The 23,255-nt window shown below is 40.1% G+C and overlaps 1 protein-coding gene across 1 annotated transcript in view; it reads left to right on the forward strand.

Moving 5' to 3' along the window:
- KBTBD12 (kelch repeat and BTB domain containing 12) overlaps positions 1-23,255 on the forward strand; it is a 93,464-nt gene that overhangs the window by 22,487 nt on the left and 47,722 nt on the right. The window contains exons 2-4 of the mRNA XM_063291703.1: positions 1,796-2,969; positions 4,467-4,737; positions 20,019-20,169. Of these exons, the coding sequence (XP_063147773.1) occupies positions 1,900-2,969; positions 4,467-4,737; positions 20,019-20,169 (1,492 nt within the window). The 5' untranslated portion in view covers positions 1,796-1,899. The remainder of the gene's footprint in view (positions 1-1,795; positions 2,970-4,466; positions 4,738-20,018; positions 20,170-23,255) is intronic.

A 23,255-nucleotide genomic window follows, 5' to 3' on the forward strand; every position in this document is an offset into this window, starting at 1 on the left:
AATGCAACCAGTGAAAGGGAATTTGAGGGATTCCTATTGGCAGGAGGATGGCCTCACGGAGGACTTTCTCCCCAAGGATTGTGGGTATGCAGCTCAGTCCTTTTAAGACAGCAGCTGAGGTTGTCACCCAGCCTATGCCCATGTTGTAACTAAAGGCCATTAACACAGGTGGCACCGAGCTCTGACAAATAATCCACTTTGTAAGATTTGTGGTCAGCATGCCTAACGTGACTGGAATTTCAGAATGGATTGACTGAAGGCCAACCTTATTGTGCAGCTTTGTAAAACATCCAGCTTTGTGGCAGGAGAAGGAACGATCCTCTAATCTTTGGGCTCGCGCCACTGAACTCAGTAGGTCGCTGAGCCCCTGCAAGTGATTATGCGCGGGCAGGGTGCAAGTTGCCAGGAGTATTTTGGGATGGAGCCCTGCAGGACCATCAGAATCTCACTGTTCTTACACTATACAAGCCAGGCTTTCTGCAGGAAGTTGAGCTCACATCTTTGCAAGTGTTTGGTCTCCCATAGCAACCTACACGTCCAGGAATAAAATAGTACGTTTTACTTATCCCTAATCCAGCCTTTCTGATAATCTGTTAGGAGTCTAACAAGGAGAGATGATGTTCTTTCCCGCCTCCCCTTTCAGTTCCCCGTGAGCTGTTGGATTCACAGCTCTATCTAGGCACCTCCATCAAACTAGGTTGTAGTTTGTAGGGGTATGGAATTTAGCAACGCTCCCCTTTTAATGTTGAAAAGACATTAAACTAGAGGGGAAAGTGTTCTTGTGGAAAGCTTAATGTGAGATTCTAACAGATGGTTTCACAAATAACAGCATTAGCATTTACCTATGTGTACTATACAGCATAGAACTGGTGATTGGATTCTCTTCCGTTGTAGAATTAGCCAAAAGATTCATATTGGACTCAGAATGTTTAAAGAAAGTTGCAGCATCATTTAATTCAGAATCAAAGTGCCTGTGCCAAATGTTTTACTGAAATCCACCCTGATGATGAAAACAAAATAAGAATTTATTTTAAGTAGGCATAGATGTAATGCTTAGTGAAATACATTAGATAGTATGTAAGAATTTTGATGGATAAAGACTGCAAAGTTTCTTTTATGAACCTATTAATATTATATAAACACTAACACTGCATGAATTCTTCTCATTTTTATAATGAATATTGTGTATGTCAGTGTAAGCATTACAGTATCATGATAAATTAGGCAGAAATACTAAAAATAAACCTGCAGAATCAAAGTATTGTTTGGGCATTAAGCTCTATAGTGGAAAAATATACTATCTTCTTTATCATTGTTGTTCAGTTGGAAAATGAAACTATTCATTCCAGTTTTTGTAACCCACCCCAATCCGCAAACACTGGGTGGCATATAATAGAATAAAAATAGTGAATTAAAAAACAAAGAAAAATCATACAGCTAATCAAAAAAAAAAAAACAGTCGGACACCATAAAATTCATTCTGTGAATTTTAAACATGGTAGGGCACTGCTGTTCTGATGGCTTCACAAATTGCCAAGATGGAATGTGCTTCACAAATCTCTGGGTGCAAGAAATTTGCTATACAGAGGCCATAACAGACTAATTCCATACCTGTGGGAAAGTGCTCCAACTGCTTTGTAGATCTTCTGTTCTAGCACAGACACATTAGTATATATTTCTGATCCACTTGCTCAAAATATTTACTGCCTTTAGACCATAACTGTATGATTTGACTGTCAGAATTTTAAAGATTTGTTCATATAGCAAATTATATGTTTCTCTTTCTTCTCTTTAGGAATAAAATGATGAAGGAATTTCATTCTGAGAGCTCTCAGATGTACAAATAGCTGTTTCAAAATTCCAGTAAGCACCAGAAAAGACTTAAAAATACATTCTACCATGGATTACAAGGCTGGTGGTAAAAGGAAGCAGCAGCATAGTTTGAATTTACTGGATCAAATAAAATGTATGAAAGATTTAACTGAAATTATTGATGTGGTATTAGTGGCTGAAGAAAAAAAATTCCCTTGCCACAAATTGATCCTGGCTGCTTTTAGCCCTTATTTCAAAGCAATGTTTACTTGTGGGTTGATGGAATGCACACAGAGAGAAGTTGTGCTACATGACATAGCAGCTGAAAGTGTATCTGTCCTGCTACACTACATGTACACCTCTGAGTTACATCTCACTAATTGTAATGTGCAAAATGTGGCCATTGCTGCCTTTTTCATGCAGATGGAAGATGTGTTTAGCCAATGTCAGACCTACATGATGGATCATATTGAAGCTTCCAACTCTGTAGGAATTTATTACTTTGCAAAGCACATTGGGGCAGAAGAACTATCTGAACGAGCCAGGAAATATTTGTATCAGCACTTTACTGAGGTGAGCCAGCATGAAGAAATACTAGAGATAGAAGCTCAGCAACTGCTAAGCCTGATCAGGTCCGATGATCTGAATGTATCCAGAGAAGAGAGTATATTGGACTTAGTCCTCAGATGGGTTAATCACAGTCAGAGGTTGCGTGCAGATCATCTCATTGAGCTCCTGAAGCAAGTAAGGCTGGTACTTGTAAGTCCTTCATTCCTAGTGGAAGCTCGGAAAAGGAACACGGTGCTTCTGAGTAATTCCCAGTGTATTGACATGATTGAGGGAGCCTTAGAAGCAATTAAAAAATCCAGTCAACCTTCCCTCAGCCTTCGATATGGCATGGAGACCACTACCCTCCTGCTTTGCATTGGCAATAACTCAGGGGGGATCCGATCAAGGCAGGGTAATTATGCTGAGGCCAGCTTCTGTTATGCACCTCTAACACAAAAGACCTACTTCATTTCCTCTCCAAAATACGCAGAAGGCCTTGGCTGTGTATACACCGGTGTGGTTACTGAGAATAACAGTATTGTTGTTGCAGGGGAGGCAAGTGCTGCCAAGATGTCTAGACAAAAGACCAGGAAGATTGAAATTTATAGGTTTGTATCCTGGGGCATGAAGACACAAAATATAGCTATATCATTCCCACCCCCAACACTTCAAATTACAAAGGGGCACATAGAAGGAAAGATTTAAGTGGTACCCCCCCACACAATAATTATTCAGTGCTGTGTGATCTAAAACTTTTCCTCTAAGCCCAAGATATAACTTCTAACATCAAAAGTTAACCAGCTAATAATATCTTTCTTTGGTTTCTTTTCTAGATCAGTTATTTTTATAGTGCTGGAAGGCAATCTTAGCTAAATGCAAAAAAGGTGTTGGACAATTCTAACTCCTTGTCCAACTTTATAAATGATGTTTGTGAAGTTAAAAGGCAATTGTCATGGGGTGAAGTTCTTGTAGGATATTTTTAAAGATTGGATGGAACCCTGCAGGTTGCACTGTTGCTTTATAAACATTCTGTTGGCTTCTATAGTTGACTGAATATAACATATACAATATATACATATAAAAAACAGAGGTCTGTCAAGTAGAGTTACTTCAGGTGTGAAGTAAGCGATTAGGTGTTTGCCCATTCATTAATGACACAATGGCTAGGTCTATAGTGCCCTCTAGGTGCCAGATATAATTCCAAAAGCAACTTCTTTCCTTCTGGAGTTATTTTGTCCTTATTCAATCATGTGGACAATAAAAATGTATATTTTTAGCGCTTGTATTCTGCGCTGCCTTTGTCAATACTGAAGGAAAACAAAAAGTATGGTCCTTGCCATAGATCCCACTGAAATTTAGGAAAATTGTTTTAAATACATTTGGTTAGGATTGAGCTTCTATGGATACACATATGCACTGCTAACTCGGGTTTTGCCTTTTTAATAAAAAATTGCAAGGGAAGAGGATAACAGAGATTTTCTAGCAGGAAATTTCCTTTCTTACTGATTTCATCCCAGTCTCTTAATGATGGGTATGCCCCTAGCTGTGCCTCAAGGTTCAATTTTTTTTTTTGCAGGGAATCTTTGGCATAATTCAGCCTTTACTGTAGTAACATAACATATTGCTGGGTTAACCATATGCTACCCTGACTGTTGCTGTCCTGGTTAACTAACATGTTTATTACCCACATGGATAGAGGGGAGAGGGCAAACAGAATATTTTGAGGGTGCTGATTGGGTGATTAATAGCCAGTGAAACACATTTTTCCCTGTACTTCTAATATTCAAGCACCTCTTCTGACAATAATGACTGATCAAGGCTATAATAATTGGAGGTGGGGTGGGGGGAGGCAGTCATTTCCTCAAACTGAGTGGGTAGGTGGAAGGGGGAACAGGATAAGGATCACAGAATTTACCTCTGTGAAATCATAGCATTTAAAAAGGCTCGCCAATTTATGCCATTGGACTTTTGTCAAAATTAAAATTCTCTTTTGACCCATGTTGATCCTATTTAAAAATAAAAGCTGTACTTGAGGAGAGAAGATTAGGTACAAATACACAGGTAAACTGGGACCAAAGAAATTCTAATATGAGGATTCATTACAGGTATGAGGGTCATGGAAATCGATTCTGGCAAAGCCTGTGTACAGCCCAGTTTCGTGAACTATATGCTTTAGGCACTATCCATAATGACCTATACATCATAGGAGGTCAAATGAAACTGAAAAACCAATACCACATTACCAATATTGTGGAGAAGTATTCCATGGAGCAGGAGAACTGGAGAACTTTGGCTCCTGTCCCAGTGCCGCTGGCTTGCCACGCAGTGGTTGCTGTGAAAAACAGGCTGTATGTCATCGGAGGATGGACCCCACAGGTAAGGAACTTTGCTAAGCGTTTCAGGACATGCAGTGCTCTCTGATGCTATTGTCTGTGCTTGTTAAAGCAGCCTTCACAGTTGGAGTGCAACTGCAATCATGGCCATTCAGAAAAATTACAAAAGCCATTGCTGATGGACATGCTTGCTTTCGGGCAGTAGGGCAATACCCTTTTTCTCCTGCCTTTTAAAAAAAAATTATCTTGGCTTTGTGGTCTTAGTGCATATGCTGGATCAGTCTGTGTATTCAGTCAAACCAGTTACTGTCTGCTGTAATTGGTAGAGACTCTCCAGCCTCTCTTCAGACAGTCTTTGCCACTCTCTGCCTGAGGCTTTTTAGGCTGAAGAACTCTGACTTGCTCAGGATTGAACAGATATGTATTCAGAAGGAAAATGAGACTTTCCAGCTTGTTCTCTTGGCTAATGGAACACACCAATTTTCCCTGGTGGATCAGTGTTCAGTTACTTTGGTTTGAAAGTCACTGAGGGAGGGGGGAGACTTTGTCTATGTACTATATACTGTACCAGACCAATGGTATCTGTCAGTACTCAATGTAACCTTATTGGTGGACAGGGAAAGGTAATCAGCCCTTTACAGCAGACTTTGAGACCCATTACAGAGAAAGCGAATTGTAAGTTATTCTGGCTTCTTCTCAAGAGGTGGCTTCTAGTGCTGCTCACTGATTGCTCTTCTGTGGTAAATCAGAAGTAGACTTACATTAGATTTTGCACATTATTAAGAATACTGCTGTTTTTATGTGAAGCTTGCCAGACTGCCAAGTTATCTGTTTCCCAAGCATTCGTCATTTATATTGAAATACATTTTGAATACTTTTGAGTCGTCTGTACCTTTTCAGATATACGCTGCTAGTCCTAAGACCATAATCATGAGCATGTCTGTATTTTTGTGTGTCTAAAGCTGTCAGAAAACATCAAACAGTATTTCACTGCAATTATGCAGTGCGAAGTAACAAAAATCCATTTATCCTCTTGCCACAAAAATAGAGTAACTTACTAGTCACCCCCTCCCCCCCATGATACATGAATTTTATTATTCAACATGCATTTTTCCACATAATTGCAAAGGAAAATAAAAGCCTTCTGAGAGATTGCTCTGTGAAAAGTGAGGGTGAGGGAAGATTGATTTTTAAAAATTTAAATGAATGTCCTTGGATGCAGCAACTCTGTTGTTGTTTATTTGTTCAGTCGCTTCCGACTCTTCGTGACTTCATGGACCAGCCCACGCCAGAACTTCCTGTTGGTCGTCAACACCCCCAGCTCCCCCAGGGACGAGTCCGTCACCTCTAGAATATCATCCATCCACCTTGCCCTTGGTCGGCCCCTCTTCCTTTTGCCTTCCACTCTCCCTAGCATCAGCATCTTCTCCAGGGTGTCCTGTCTTCTCATTATGTGGCCAAAGTATTTCAGTTTTGCCTTTAATATCATTCCCTCAAGTGAGCAGTCTGGCTTGATTTCCTGGAGGATGGACTGGTTTGATCTTCTGGCAGTCCAAGGCACTCTCAGAATTTTCCTCCAACACCACAGTTCCAAAGCATCTATCTTCCTTCTCTCAGCCTTCCTTATGGTCCAGCTCTCACAGCCATATGTTACTATGGGGAACACCATTGCTTTAACTATGCGGACCTTTGTTGTCAGTGTGATGTCTCTGCTCTTAACTATTTTATGGAGATTTGTCATTGCTCTTCTCCCAAGGATTAAGCGTCTTCTGATTTCCTAACTGCAGTCAGCATCTGCAGTAATCTTCGCACCCAGAAATACAAAGTCTTTCACTGCTTCTACATTTTCTCCCTCTATTTGCCAGTTATCAATCAAGCTGGTTGCCATAATCTTGGTTTTTTTGAGGTTTAGCTGCAAGCCAGCTTTTGCACTTTCTTCTTTCACCTTCATCATAAGGCTCCTCAGTTCTTCTGCGCTTTCAGCCATCAAAGTGGTATCATCTGCATATCTGAGATGGTTAATGTTTCTTCCAGTGATTTTAACTCCAGCCTTGGATTCCTCAAGCCCAGCATGTTGCATGATGTGTTCTGCGTACAAGTTGAATAGGTAGGGTGTGTTGGCAGATACTGGGAAAGCCTTTAGCCCAGGAGAGGTCAAAAAAGTCACACACCAAGCATTTCTATAAAAATAATTTATTTACAGAAAGCAAAACAAAAGCAAAACATATTTAAAGGACTTAGCTCCCCTTTGGAGCAAGCCTTGCTTGGCTACATTGCCGGCAGAGAAAAAAGAGGAAGTAAGAAACAAGTCCGGGCAGGTCCTCCTCCCCGCAGGCGATTTGCATGAAGCACGTGAAAGGAGTCAATCAAATACAACCTCTTTACCCGGCCAAAATGATTAGGTACAATAGCAGTCTTAATCGTTAGTAGGAAAACCTCAACAGGGTGAGATATACAACCCTGCCGTACGCCGTTCCCAATCTTAAACCTGTCCATTGTTCCGTGGTCTGTTCTTACCATTGCTACTTTGTCGTCATATAGATTCCTCAGAAGGCAGACAAGATGAGTTAGTATCCCCATACCTCTAAGAACTTGCCACAATTTGTCATGGTCCACACAGTCAAAGGCTTTAGAATAGTCAATAAAACAGAAATAGATGTTTTTCTGAAACTCCCTGGCTTTTTCCATTATCCAGCGGATATTGGCAATTTGGTCCCTAGTTCCTCTGCCTTTTCTAAACCCAGCTTGTGCATCTGGCAATTCTCGCTCCATGTGTTGCTGAAGTCTGCCTTGCAGGATCTTGAGCATTACCTTACTGGTATGTGAAATGAGTGCCACTGTTTGATAGTTTGAACATTCTTTAGTGTTCCCCTTTTTTGGTATGGGGATATAAGTTGATTTTTTCCAATCGAATGGCCGTTCTTGTGTTTTCCAAATTTGCTGGCATATAGCATGCATTACTTTGACAGCATCCTCTTGCAAGATTTTGAACAGTTCAGCTGGGATGCCGTCGTCTCCTGCTGCCTGTCATGTTCATCTGGTTTTGTTAGGGTAGGCAATCATTACACTGCCTTGTTATTAGCAATACTTCTTAAGGCCCATTCAACCTCAGCTTTCGGCTTTGAGCTAGCTGCGTCATCACGTCTGGGGCTAGTTGAACTCATCCTCTGTTCCTCCCCAGTAGCATTTTGACCATCTTCCGACCTGGGAGGATGGTATACTAACATATCTCTGTCCTACTGATCCATTTAGTTTTGTTGTACTGATCCATTTAGTTTTCACGGCAAGAATACTGGGGTGGGTTGCCATTACCTTCCCCAGGGATCGCATTTAGTCTGACCTCTCTGTCATGACCTTCCCCTCTTGGGTGGCCCTTCACGGTTTGGCTCATGGCATCATTGAGGTGCTCAAGCTCCAGCACCACGACAAGGTAACAATCCTTTGCTGAAGAAACAAATTAATAGTGGCCAAGTAAAGATTGGAAAGAGATGCAATGGAAACAGCAGGGCTGTTTGGGGAAGCTACAGTATATGGACAAAGTTCAGGGGTTGGCGACTGCAGTTGTCCATGGAAATAAAATAGAGATTGTTCCAGTGTAACAGAAACCGCAATGAAATTCATAAATATTTAGAAAAATACAGTAGGCAAAAGCGTATCAGATTTTCCAGCATTTGGGTACAGTAGTTGTAAACAGAGAATTTTAAATGGAGCTCCTCCTTCAATATCACATGATTGGAGAAGGCAAGGAGCTTGAGGAAGCTGAAGAGGAAATAACTAAAAAAAATACTCCAAACTTTAAAATGTGATTAAATATTTGTGCTTGACTCTCTAGACTCCCTGCCTCACTAAACTCATTATTAACAACATATGGAGAACGTGAAGCTGTGTGAGAAGCAAAATGCAAAGAAGGAGCTACAGTTAATATTTAGAAATAGCCTTGGGATCGATGGATAGTAAACCTTTATTTTTCTTATCACACAAAGCAAGAAAGTAATTCAAGAAAAGGGTTAGGAGGAACCTAGTGGGATAACAGCCAGAGTAAAATGGGCATGGCACTAGGACACCAAGCACACTCTGGTCTAATCTTTGGTTCTCTGACAGCAAGCCTGTTCTCACCAATTATTGAAGAGAAAAGACAAGATGAAAGGTAGTCTCAAAGAAACCAAAGGGCTCAAATTCTTGGGAGATAGACTTAGAATCGTGTACAATATAAACTGTAGGGTACAGAGTGATTCTAGGGAGTGAAAGAAAACCTTAGGGAACTTTCTGGCTCCTTGACTGAGTGAAAGCTAATTAAACTGAACCATGGAAAAGCCTTACCACAGGACAAGGCTGAATTCTATCACACTTAGGGAAATGTGAATTTCTACTCTCGGAGATTTTCCTAAGACTCTCACACTTCTACCGGCAGTCCAGCAGCAGATCTTTTCAAGCAGGCCCAAGTTCTGACTGCTCTGCAAACACCAGAAATGAGATTCCACATCTCTGCTACAGAAAGTTCACATAGTCATGCATCTCCCAAACTTTGTTTTTCACGTTGGAGATGCTGCCTCTTAGCCACATGCGCTGCTTCCTAGCTGCAGATTACAGTGTGTCAGTGGGAATAACACAGATGATCAGTGGCCACGTTTGTTCCCCATTAGGGACACTTTGCACCGCGGTAAGACTGACAAAAGCTACTGTATCTTACGAAGTGCCTTAAAGAAAGGAATACTATATTGTCCTTCCAAGGGCTGGTGAATTCAAAGGTACTCTCACAGATAAGTAACTAGGCTATGACCAGCAATTATATATGTATATATCTGCGACTTCATGAGAACAATTAACTTTAATCAGTGGAGGAAGTACACAGACAATGAGACTTTGATCCCTTTGCGACCATCTGTGTGTGTGTGTGTGTTTTTTCCATTTCTTTTCATTCTTGGCAGCCTTCAAACCTCTGGCTCTGCAGCCTTCTTTGAAACAAATAGATTCTTTGGTCAAATGCCGGGATGATGCCAGTGGAAATATAATTCATAAACTACATACAGATAGAAAACTAACATGTCTGGATTCTTCAGTAAAAATGTTAACAAGATTGGATGGGCAAGTGGAGTTAGATCCATGCAGCCACATGTTGCTGCTAAACCATGAATCTCCAGAAGGCTAAACAGATGAACAAAGCCTAACAGATTTTTTTAATTTCTTTTTTTTAAATCAGAACTTTTCAGTAGTCCCAACAATCAGTTGGATAACTGAATGACATGTAGTTATTACTTAATGGTAATAATACTTAATGGTGTTAATAGCTTAATAGTATTCTGACACCTAGGATAGCCAAATCCTGATTTGTTTCTGTAGTTAACAGAAAAAATGGTTTTGGAGATTCTGAAGTCTCCATTTTAAGTTTCCAGCTTATCCTGAAATGTTGCCTTACAGAGTTACAGTACTGCAGTGATTACTATACTGTAAACTGCTTTGAGTGCGGTCATTCTTTGCAGTCAGCTATGGTTAACTAAGCAAAAGAGGGTACTGTGCGACTCTAAAACAGGATGCATAGTCTGTAGCCCTCCAACTCCACTCAGCATGGCCAGTGGTAGGAGTTGATGGGGGCTGTAGTTCAACAGTTGCTGGAGGACCACCTGTTCCTCATCCCTTACTTTTCATTCTGGAAAAATCACCAGGGTCTGTTTTTGTTGTTGTTTAAATCATTCTGCGATACTGAATTTAACTGGATTCTCACAAGCTGAGAGCTGCTTTTTGCCATATTAGAGTAATGAGTGTGTGATCATGACAGCCAGTGTGGAAAAGGTGTTTGACTACACTGGGGAGGTCCAGATCCAAGTCCACCCCCAGCCATGGATGTCCACAAGGTAAGCTGGGGCCAATCGGTCTCTTTCAGCCCAACCTACCTCACAGGATTGTTACTGTGGGGGAAATGGGGGGAAGGGGTGCTACAAATGCCACCTTGTGCTCTTAAATGGAAGGCAGCAGATAAATAAGTAATCAACTCTCACCATCTGAGATGCATACCCAGATGAAATATTTATGACATTCAAACTTTAAAGTAAAAAAACATAATGGGCAATTTGGTCCTCATTTTAAGGACATTTTCAGAACCATGTCCCATTCAGAATAGAGAGAGTTTTCAACCTAAGCTTGTTAAAAAATCAGGAGTCTAGTAACACCTTTCCCAACTAACAAATTTTATTACAAGGCACATGCTCACAAAAGCTGCAGCCTTTTAATAATGCATAGACTAACATGGCTCTCCCATAAAACCTACACTTGAGAAACTCTATTTTTTTTATAGTAAATTTTATTAAGTTACAAGCGAAGAATAAAAACAACAGAGAAACAAAAAAACTACAAAGAAAGAAAAAAACTTAAAGTGTGGAAACAGAAGAGAAAATTTTTTCAAATTTACAAAAAGATCTGGCTTCCAACTTTTAACAGCAAGGATGTACAAAATTTTTCCATAATCAGCCTCTTACTCTATATTAAACCAAAACACATTATTTCTATAAGTCATTCAACTTTAACACATAGTAAAAATCACTATGTACAGTTACTCCTCCCCCTTATATTAAAATAAAGAAAAATAAGTTCATATAAACCTCCTAAACATCTTTCTCCCCTCCAAAAGATAATACCTATTTAATTATTCCCTTCCTACCACTATTCTATATATTTCTGTCGACTATAATAAGAATCAAATTAAAAGCCACATAAGTTGTCTGCTATTATACTTAATAATGCAACAATTTTAATAATCCCAATCTTAATAAACTCAAAAAACAAAGGCAATTCAAAACAGTAATTCCATATCTTTAAAAGTGAATAACATCAATCAAATCCTTAAAGCAAACCAGATAAACATTCGTTAACCCTAATACAACAGTTTTAATCATTTTAATCTTAATAAACTCAAAAAACAAAGACAATTCAAAACAGTAAATCCAAATCTTTAAGAGCAGATATCATCAGTCAAACCCTTAAAGCAAACCAGATAAACGTTCTTCAACCCTTATCCTATTTCAGAATAAACCAGAGCAGTTACATATCCCCACAATGTGCACAGAGCTTTTCTCTTGAAAGAATCAAACAGCCCAGCTGCCCCCCTCAAAGATTCCAGGTTCTTTTCATGTCATTCCCCCAGGAGATCAATTTTACTTAAGGCTTGCAGATCACTCTCTCCCTTAGATTTCTCCAACTCCACTATCCAATCTTCATCCAGCATCTTGATAAAAATCCCAATCTCAATCTTAAAAAAAACCAACACCTTTCTATCACTCTTAAATTCCTCAATTTCATTCACCACATCCCCAACCTGATGGCACATTTTAGATCTCATATTTTCCACAATGTCCTGGATATCTTGCATAAAAGCTTGACAGAAGTCAGAAGAAATCTGTTTAAGATCTTGATGGAAATCAGAAAGAATCTTTGAAATCCTCCATGTCTCACGCATTAGATTATGGCACCCCCTAGGGGTGACTTTTTAGCCAGCAAAAGTCAAAGATATGAAAGATTTCCGAAGTGTATTTACATAAAGTGAAAGTGAGATAGCAGACAGTTCTCAAGGGAAAGTGAAAACAGAAAGCTGAAGGTTCAAATCAGCAGATTCAACATGCAGGAAAATGCTAATATCTTCAAATTTAATTAAAAAATAATAACAGGAAGACAATTGTTTACTCTCAATCCTCCTTTATATTTGGAAGGAAAACAATATCCAAAACTTTAAAAAAAATGTTTTAAAGTAATCCCAAAAATAACATTAAGCATGAAGAGAACCAGCTTCTCCTCACTGTAGAAAGCCTCCCTTGGGGTACATATACTGAAAAAAAAAATACAAATTGGTGATGTAGAAATGGGGTGGCCAGTCTTAGTGTCCCTTTAAGGCTACAGCACGATTGGAAAATGATGAAATCCCTGCCTCCCAGCTGGCTCTTACCAGTTGAATGCGAAACGCTGTTTGCAATCTTCTGGCTGCAAGCAGCTGTCTGGAGGATAGATGGGATGATTCCAGGTATTCTCCTTTATCTGGAGAACGTATCTGGGCTTTAGAAAAACCTGCCTGAGCCTGAAAAAAGTTACCACATTGCCAGCTCCACCCGCTGAACCCACCGGCATAGCTGTTCAGTCCGCCATTCCCATTCAAGCCACTTGAAAAACTTTACACTCAACATAGGTGGTCAATGTTTATAAGTGTTACTGCACTTGGTCTCACAGAATATCCAGAGGTTCTCCCTTGCAGGCAGAATGATGGAAGGCAGAAACTAAAATTCTGCCCAAGGTGCCTTAAGAAGAAGAGTTCGGGATCTGGACTGCTGTTGTTGGGAAAGTGATACTGCTTGTCGGTTTGTTTCTGCTTGCTCAATCTGCACATATATAAGTAAGCCTGATACTACCATTCATCTGACAAATTGTCCCCTCCAAAGGAACTTTCCCATTTTGCGAATGAGGTAAAATGGACTAATATGAATGTATAAGCTCACCTACAGAATGCCTGCTCTAAATAATAAAAACGATGGATGCTTACTTTGAAATAATAGATCATCTTTAAAGCAGCAACAATACCACTGTTTTCTTCTTTTCTATTTCAACCCATAGATTATACTTAAGTCCACAGTAAGTGTTTGCTTTTCAATTGGCTGAAACTCTAAAAGGGCCCTTGAGATGTGGAATTATGAGGTTAAGGAGCTGGTACTTTTATGCAAGCTATCATATCATGTAAGAACTAACCATCTTCAGAAAGTCCTTGCTCAGATGAACATTATATGTATTGTTTTTCCATGTAGAGAAATGAACAAACAATACACTACATATTGTAGTCTAAATTATAAAGACTGTATACTGAAAAGCAGGATGGATCTGATCCCCAACTCAGAGAATAGCACTGAGATGATGTAATCCTTAAAACTGATACATTGATTTGTTTGATTTCTTCTCCACTCTTCATTCTCTTTTCATTTTCTGTTGTACCTTTTAAATTGCAAAGCCCCTAGGAGTAGGGACTATCTTACTTCTAATCTTTATGCAGAATTTTGTAAATTTTAGGCACTTTGTATATGTAGACATTCCAATGGCAAGTCTAATATAATACCTAAACACCTTTCCCATGTTTTCCAGAACTATTTTTCTTTAGATTAATACATAAAACAATAAAAATCACACAGAATAGGAACTGGATCAGTATCTGTGTGTATTCAATACATCTCCAGATATCTGCAGTTCTGCTACAGCAAAGTATATAGGAATTTATATACTTCATGCTTTCCATTTCCTTTATTATTTGTCAAGTAGGCTCTGTGGGGCACAACCTGTACCCACTAGACTGAAAGGTTCATTTTAAATGGATTGTCACCAATTTTTTTGTGAGAGAAGTTGCAGTTAGCCTCCTGATTCACCCAAGGTGAGTATTAAGAAGATCCACCCTGCATTCATACACAAGAACATGAGAAGATCTCTATGAGATCATTCAACCAGATTGCGTCCTGCTTCATGCAGAGGCCCATCAAATCCTTCTGCAAAGTTCACCATCTTGGCTCAACCTTTTCCCATTCCCAAATTCCTTATGTGATGGTTCCAACTTTTTTCCCTCCAAATCTAATCTTGCAATTTAGCCTGGGACAGTTGCCCACGTAGCAACCTTGCTCTATTTCAGTTTCTAGTTCCTGCCCTTTCTTCAGGACCTTGGGCAGATATGTGGCCCCAAATGTTCCTGCCATTTCCAGCTACAATTTCCTCAGCATGGACAAAGGAACATGAACTTGGTCTAGCAACAGTTGGACTAATATATTTTGCCTCTTGAGACAGATAACAAAATGACCAAATCTACATTTGGAAGTGCAGCACAGGCTGTGTGTGACACACTCTCCCCTCTAATATCTTGTCCCTTCTTCAGCATCTACTATCTGAGACAACTGTCTCATTCTGCCCAAAGGAAGGGCTGGCTGTGGCCCATTCTGTCTCAAGTTTCCACAATATATTATGAATTTAATATGGTAGCTAATATACACTCTGTAATCCATGAGCTGTTCTGATTTTTAAGCTCTAAAATTTTCTAGAAAGACTACCCAGAACTAGGCTTCTTGCATTAACCTTTGTCAAAGAAGAAATATTTGCAGACCTCACAAAATTCTCTCAGTTCAGCAGTTTTTGTATTATATTGTATAATATAATATAATAAAATTATATTATTGATATGTCAGCAAACACAAAGCAATTTTTTTGCTGTCTTAAAGTTGTTCAGCTGTCACTATTGTGATTTATTGCCTCATCTGCAGTCCAATCCTGTCTAATCAGAAATAAATCTTATTAAATGGAATTAGTCCAAGTTAGGTGCATAAATAGCCAAAATGCAACCTAAATAACCCAACAGTCTCCAGGCTTTATTGTCCTGTAGTAAAGAATGTTATGTTGACCAAATTTTTCTATATGACTTTTCTTTTCTTGCCTCAGAGGCTAATGCCACAATAAGATAGGCAGTGTTCTTTCCCCCAAAATATATTGTTGTTTGAATTTACTTTTTTGTATTTTGAGTTCTTGAGATGAGTTCTTGATTCATCAGTATGCATCTTAGCAGAACACCCAATCTCAAACTGCAATCCTATCCACATGTTAGCTTTTCACAAGTTTAAATAAAATGCTTCCTGCTGATCTTCCATATGTATAGTAATGCCATATCCAGAAATTGCACAACACATTTTCATATCTAAGGTGGAAAATATAAACAGACCTCACTTCCAGCTGTAAAAACACAATATAGAAATAATACTTCTGTACAATATGTTTGGTGAGGGAGTGCCAAGCTGCACTCACTTTTTAGAGGACATCTAATACCACTTCATCATCCACTAATTACATTTTAGATTTTTCCTGTGGAAAATATAAACTGCAGAAAACTCTGGGTGTTTTTCAGAAGAAAATGCTGTAGGTGCTGTTACTGATAATCTTTCACTGTTTTTGAATGACGGTGTTTTAATGTGAGCAGCGAGTGTTCCAGCTAATTGTTCTTCCTTAACTCCTCACCACGGCCACTCAGAAAGGCTTTTGTACTGCAGTGTAACGTAATACCAAGCTTGTGGACACTCATAATGGCTTTCATATAAAGGTTGTGGGGGTTTTGGAATGTGTTGCCACAACCATGATTGCAGCTACTCAGGACTTTTCTATATAGTTTTCCTGCTATATCACCATTGTTATAGAGTTGCTCTTCAGCAAAGGATCGTTACCTTGTCCTGGTTCTGGAGCTTGAGCACCTCAATGATGCCATGAGCTAAACCGTGAAGGGCCACCCAAGACGGGAAGGTCATGACAGAGAGGTCAGACTAAATGCGATCCCTGGGGAAGGTAATGGCAACCCACCCCAGTATTCTTGCCGTGAAAACTAAATGGATCAGTACAACCAGAGATATGTCGGTTTACCATCGGAAGATGAGACCCCCAGGTCGAAAGATGGTCAAAATGCTACTGGGGAGGAACAGAGGATGAGTTCAACTAGCCCCAGACGTGATGAGGCAGCTAGCTCAAAGCTGAAAGGACGGCTAGCAGCCGACGGTGCTGGTGGTGAACGGCGAATCCGATGTTCTAAGGATCAACACACCATTGGAACCTGGAATGTAAGATCTATGAGCCAGGGCAAATTGGATGTGGTTATTGGTGAGATGTCAAGATTAAAGATAGGCATTTTGGGCGTCAGTGAACTGAAATGGACTGGAATGATGTGAAACCACATCAAATGACCACCAGATCTACTACTGTGGACAAGAGGACCACAGAAGAAATGGAGTAGCCTTCATAATTAATAGTCAAGTGGCTAAAGCAGTGCTTGGATACAATCCAAAAAACGATAGAATGATCTCAATTCGAATTCAGGGCAAGCCATCTAACATCACAGTGATCCAAATATACACCCCAACCACAGATGCTGAAGAAGCTGAAGTAGAGCAGTTCTATGAGGATCTGCAGCACCTACTGGACAACACACCTAAAAGAGATGTTATTTTCATCACAGGAGACTGGAATGCTAAGGTGGGCAGTCAAATGACACCTGGAATTACAGGTAAGCATGGCCTGGGTGAACAAAACGAAGCAGGACATAGGCTGATGGAATTTTGCCAAGACAACTCACTCTGCATAACAAACACTCTCTTCCAACAACCTAAGAGATGGCTTTATACATGGACTTCACCAGATGGACAACACTGAAATCAGACTGACTACATCCTTTGCAGCCAAAGGTGGCGGACATCTATACAGTCGGTAAAAACAAGACCTGGAGCTGACTGTAGTTCAGATCACGAACTTCTTATTGCACAATTTAGGATCAGACTAAAGAGATTAGGGAAGACCCACAGACCAGCTAGATATGAGCTCACTAATATTCCCAAGGAATATGCAGTGGAGGTGAAGAATCGATTTAAGGGACTGGACTTAGTAGATAGGGTCCTGGAAGAACTCTGGACAGAAGTTCGCAACATTGTTCAGGAGGCGGCAACAAAATACATCCCAAAGAAAGAGAAAACCAGGAAGGCAAAATGGCTGTCTGCTGAGACACTAGAAGTAGCCCAAGAAAGAAGGAAAGCAAAAGGCAACAGTGATAGGGGGAGATATGCCCAATTAAATGCAAAATTCCAGAGGTTAGCCAGAAGAGATAAGGAATTATTTTTAAACAAGCAATGCGCGGAAGTGGAAGAAGACAACAGAATAGGAAGGACAAGAGACCTCTTCCAGAAAATTAGAAACATTGGAGGTAAATTCCAGGCAACAATGGGTATGATCAAAAACAAAGATGGCAAGGACCTAACAGAAGAAGAAGAGATCAAGAAAAGGTGGCAGGAATATACGGAAGACCTGTATAGGAAGGATAACAATATCGGGGATAGCTTTGACGGTGTGGTCAGTGAGCTAGAGCCAGACATCCTGAAGAGTGAGGTTGAATGGGCCTTAAGAAGCATTGCTAATAACAAGGCAGCAGGAGACGATGGCATCCCAGCTGAACTGTTCAAAATCTTGCGAGAGGATGCTGTCAAGGTAATGCATGCTATATGCCAGCAAATTTGGAAAACACAAGAATGGCCATCAGATTGGAAAAAATCAACTTATATCCCCATACCAAAAAAGGGGAACACTAAAGAATGTTCAAACTATCGAACAGTGGCACTCATTTCACATGCCAGTAAGGTAATGCTCAGGATCCTGCAAGGTAGACTTCAGCAATTCATGGAGCGAGAATTGCCAGATGCACAAGCTGGGTTTAGAAAAGGCAGAGGAACTAGGGACCAAATTGCCAATATCTGCAATTTGCGGATAATGGAAAAAGCCAGGGAGTTTCAGAAAAACATCTATTTCTGTTTTATTGGCTATTCTAAAGCCTTTGACTGTGTGGACCATAACAAATTGTGGCAAGTTATTAGTGGTATGGGGATACCAAGTCATCTTGTCTGCCTCCTGAAGAATCTGTATAATGACAAAGTAGCAACAGGAAGAACAGACCACGGAACAACGGACTGGTTTAAGATTGGGAAAGGAGTATGGCAGGGCTGTATACTCTCACCCTACCTATTCAGCTTGTACGCAGAACACATCATGCAACATGCTGGGCTTGAGGAATCCAAGGCTGGAGCTAAAATCACTGGAAGAAACATTAACAATCTCAGATATGCAGATGATACCACTTTGATGGCTGAAAGCGAAGAGGAACTGAGGAGCCTTATGATGAAGGTGAAAGAAGAAAGTGCAAAAGCTGGCTTGCAGCTAAACCTCAAAAAAACCAAGATTATGGCAACCAGCTTGATTGTTAACTGGCAAATAGAGGGAGAAAATGTAGAAGCAGTGAAAGACTTTGTATTTCTGGGTGCGAAGATTACTGCAGATGCTGACTGCAGTCAGGAAATCAGAAGACTCTTAATCCTTGGGAGAAGAGCAATGACAAATCTTGATAAAATAGTTAAGAGCAGAGACATCACACTGACAACAAAGGTCCGCATAGTTAAAGCAATGGTGTTCCCTGTAGTAACATTTGGCTGCGAGAGCTGGACCATAAGGAAGGCTGAGAGAAGGAAGATCGATGCTTTGGAACTGTGGTGTTGGAGGAAAATTCTGAGAGTGCCTTGGACTGCAAGAAGATCAAACCAGTCCATACTCCGGGAAATCAAGCCAGACTGCTCACTTGAGGGAATGATATTAAAGGCAAAACTGAAATACTTTGGCCACATCATGAGAAGACAGGACACCCTGGAGAAGATGCTGATGCTAGGGAGAGTGGAGGGCAAAAGGAAGAGGGGCCGACCGAGGGCAAGGTGGATGGATGATATTCTAGAGGTGACGGACTCATCCCTGGGGGAGCTGGGGGTGTTGACGACCAACAGGAAGTTCTGGCGTGGGCTGGTCCATGAAGTCACGAAGAGTCGGAAGCGACTAAACAAATAAACACCAATTAATTTGTTTGCGTCCATCTATAACTTTGTGTTAAGACTGCTAGAGCTAACATACTGGTCCATGTGCTAGAATAGTGAGCTAGCTGCTGATCTGTTTTCTAACAGGTATATGTGCTAAAAAGAAAATACGTGCTTTTAAACTTGCATATTGTTCTCGCAATTTTCCTTCCAGTTCCAGAGCCACTGTTTCCCAGTTTGTTAAAACATAGTGGATAAATCTCTGGAAAAGATCCCCTATTTCCTGCATCCATCTTGAAACACATGCATATGGCAGTTTGAATACACCTATGAATGGAGATAATGTGATTCTTAGAACCAGGTCTAATAATTGTTTTCCCTTCCCCTCCCCTTCCTGATGACAATATGTGAGAAAGAGAAATGGGGGAGGGCATGCTAAAGATGAGTTCAAAATCCTTTCAAAATTAAAAGAAGTGCAGTTTTTATTGTTATGTAATCTTATTTCTCCTAAAGCATTCTCAGATAAATCTTCAAACTCCCTCTGGGAAGTTGTGGCCTAATCAAATAAGAAGCTAAATCAAAATTTGATCTCAAGGGGGAAATAAGAGGTTTTTGACTTTCTACTTGAGACTTCATGGCATCCTTGTAAAAAAAGCTATGTGCTGTCAGAGCGGTGTCCATAGATGGTTTGTTATTACCCAAATTCTCAGCTTCCTTGCTGCAGAATATAAATGTGTCGTTATTCCTGTGTCTTCTGCAATGTACTTCTAAGCCATAAGTCATGGGCTTTGTGAAAGCCTAGTCAGTATGAATCACTTCACAGCTATAATTGATGTGTTTATGTTATTTATCTGCTCAGCTGTCCTCCATGATTAATAGCATGCAGGCGTGTGCAGAGGGCTCCAAATGTTGTATTATTATATGGCTGTCATATTTCACACAGATGGATCTTCCTGATGATGAGCCTGATCGATTAAGCAACAGAACGCTGCAGTATAACCCAAGCCAAGACAAATGGACAGAGTGTGCACCGATGAAGTATTCGAAATACCGCTTCAGCACAGCTGTAGTAAACCATGAGATTTATGTCCTGGGTAAGAGCAAACAGATTTTTACAGATAGAGGGGCCACTTTTTATTTTTTCCTAGCAATTTGCTTCTATGAAATGAAAGATTTCATTCCCCTACCACTCTCTTTCTTGTGTTAGAGAAAAGGTGCAGGGAGAATATATATAAGAAGTGTTGCTTTGCCAGTGAACTAAGGATGAGCAAACTTTCTTTTCGCTAGTAAAGAAAACAGTATAAAAGAACTGGCAAAGTAAGAACAATTATCTCCATTTTATGTACCTACTGTATTAAGCATTTCCTTATTTTCCTATTTCCTGCCTCTCTCTGAAAACTGCATTCTTCTACACCAATCGGGGCATAATTTGGTCCTGCTATTTTTTATTTTAACATAACAGTGTAGCCAGTGCAACCTCTGATTTTGATTAGTATGCTGGTTGGAAATTTCTGGGATTGCAAAAATATCTGGAAGGTGAAGGTGCCATGTTGGGAATAGCCTGCAAATCTCTTTGAAGATTAAATTATTGTTATGACTAAATGGGATGTCAGCATAGGTATGTCATTCTGAGTCCATTTACATATGTAAAAATACTAGGTAAAATAGTGATATAAAACTCAGCCACCACAGGCATCCATTACCAAGTGTGAACACAGAAACATGGAAGAAATGTGCATCACAACATCCCAGCATGAATCCAGGCCCTTCATATTTGTGTCCCAAAGCTGAACACAAGTATATGAGTGAGATGGTTTGCATTACGACATCATGACATGTTTTGTCATTTTTCCCCCCAGTCCTTATGGCATGAAAATCCTGAAGAAATTTAGTCTCACCTTCATAGAGTATGTTGGTGGGATTGCCACAAGTACATTAATTAACTTTATTAATGTGTGTAGATTCATTAAATTATCTCAATCCTGTTCACTATGGCATTTTCAGCATCTTAGTCTCAATGCTTCAGACTTTTCGATTCAGTATGATTGCCCTAACAGTCCTATGACAATGAAGCTTAAGCTACTTGAGTACATGAAAACATTATTATCTAGGACCTTTGCTCAGATTTTCTGCTTTGATCATTGTCCCATCTGAGTCTTTGTGAAGCTAGCAAACAACTTCCTCCATACAAATATGCCCACAGAGTTTCCCCTCCTTAAAGAAATAGGAGAAGGACACAGAAATAATCTCTGCATATGAAAAAGCAATGGAAGAGGATAAACAGGGGAGGGAAAGAATTGACAGCCCTGCTCAATAAATTATTATTTAATCCATTGACCAGGCATGAACTCAGAAGGACAGTAAAGACCTATGCCAAAGCTTTGAATTGGACAGATGTATGGGATTTGGCATAAGCTAACTGCTTGAGGTATTATTTCTATTTGTTTGGATTCCAGTAAGGTCCTGCAGTTGCAGTCATTCCAGGGCTGTTGGTGGGGAGGGGTAAAAAAAGGGGGATAGCACTTTGATTGTGTGGTCACAGCCACCATCCTGGCATTTTTTTACAAACACGCACATACACCATGGACACCCCTGAGGTGTTCTAGCAAAAGGGAAAAAGAATGGGGTTTCTTTCGTTTTGATTTGGAATTGAGGGATGTAGACTAAAGGAATTTAACTATGGAGGGTAAACATTGGTTGTTGGTGGGTTTTTAATTCTCAACTAAATTATCAAGGGAGCTAGGGGACAGTTTGTGACCCCAAAAGAGAAATGCAGGGAATTGGAGGAGAAAAAACCCTGCAATCCATTTTTGAATCCCTTATTTTTCATGTTGATGTACTGTATGTATATGAGTATATAACAAGTGAAGTAGGTAAGTGATGTAAGATTTACTAAATGTGTTCAACTGGACCTAGGAAGAAATATTGCAGTCTATTTCTGACAAAAGAAGAATAGTAGGTTTCCAAGCCAAAAAGCCTAGAATTTATATCCTGAAGAAAGGCCTGGGATAACAACAGTAACTGCAGAATAATGCCTGCAAAAGTGCCTTTTGAAGAAAAAAAAAAAGGGGGGGGGGTCTTTTATAGAACCTTAAAACCTTTTTTTTTTTCAGGCTCACACAGAAGCCTGAAAGAAATCAGGTTGCTTTAAAGAGTACCATAAAAGTGCTGCGTTCACAGGACCTCTGATGCAGTTCTTCCTAACCATTTTCAAAGTGTGCGTAGTCCTAATCTACACTATCCTTGCTTCAGTTCAACTTCTGTATACATCCTTCCTCCTTTCTTTCCAGTCTTTTCTACCTTTGGCCCATCTCCCTCTCTGAAGAGATGATTATGAGCTGAGTACCCCTACCTGCCAGTACCACCCACCTATTTTTGTCTCTATTTAAGAGCTAAGCATAGGGGAAGCCCTCAGAATCCCATATAACTGAGAAGAGAACCAATGACCAGAAAACACCTCTAGAGAAGAAACATAGACAACCAGGCTTCTCTAGATTGGTGTTTTTCAAACTTGGCAACTTTAAGATGTGTGGACGTCAACTCCCAGAATTCCTCAGGCAGCATGAAAAATACTGATCTAGATGCTTTTGACTTCATCTTCCACCACTCCTTGTCACTATCTTTGTTCCAAGGCATCTCTCTCTGTGAGGTTATATGTGGAAGGGTTTGGGGCATGCAACTTTGGGTGATCTGTGCTTAACCTCCCTTCATGCCTCTTGTTTAATAGTACCAGAACAGATTTATTTATTTGTTTGTTTGTTTGTTTGTTTGTTTATTAGCTTTATATCCCATCTTTCATTCATAAGCTAAGGTGGCATTCTTAACACTATACTCCGACTATTCCCCTCAACAACACTATGAGGTAGGTTGGGCAGAGAAAAGTTATCTGTCCAAGGTCACCCAGTGAGTTTCCATGGTTGAGGGTAACTTGGACCGTGGCCTCCCCTTTCCTAGTTCAACAGCTTAACCCCTACACTACACTCCATTGTGTAAGATACTATTTTTCTTATATTCAGTTATGTTTTAAGGAACAGAGCTACATTCATAAAGTGTAAACACACAGGGGTGGGTTGCAGAACCAGAATTAAGAGAATCAAGTCCTCCCACTGCGTGTGTTGGTCTCAGTCTGGACCAGGCTTTAGGACATATTAAGGTAGGAAAAAAATGGGTCAGCTGCAAG

This window comes from Candoia aspera, chromosome 2, assembly GCF_035149785.1.
Source record: "Candoia aspera isolate rCanAsp1 chromosome 2, rCanAsp1.hap2, whole genome shotgun sequence".
NCBI classification, from domain to species: domain Eukaryota; kingdom Metazoa; phylum Chordata; class Lepidosauria; order Squamata; family Boidae; genus Candoia; species Candoia aspera.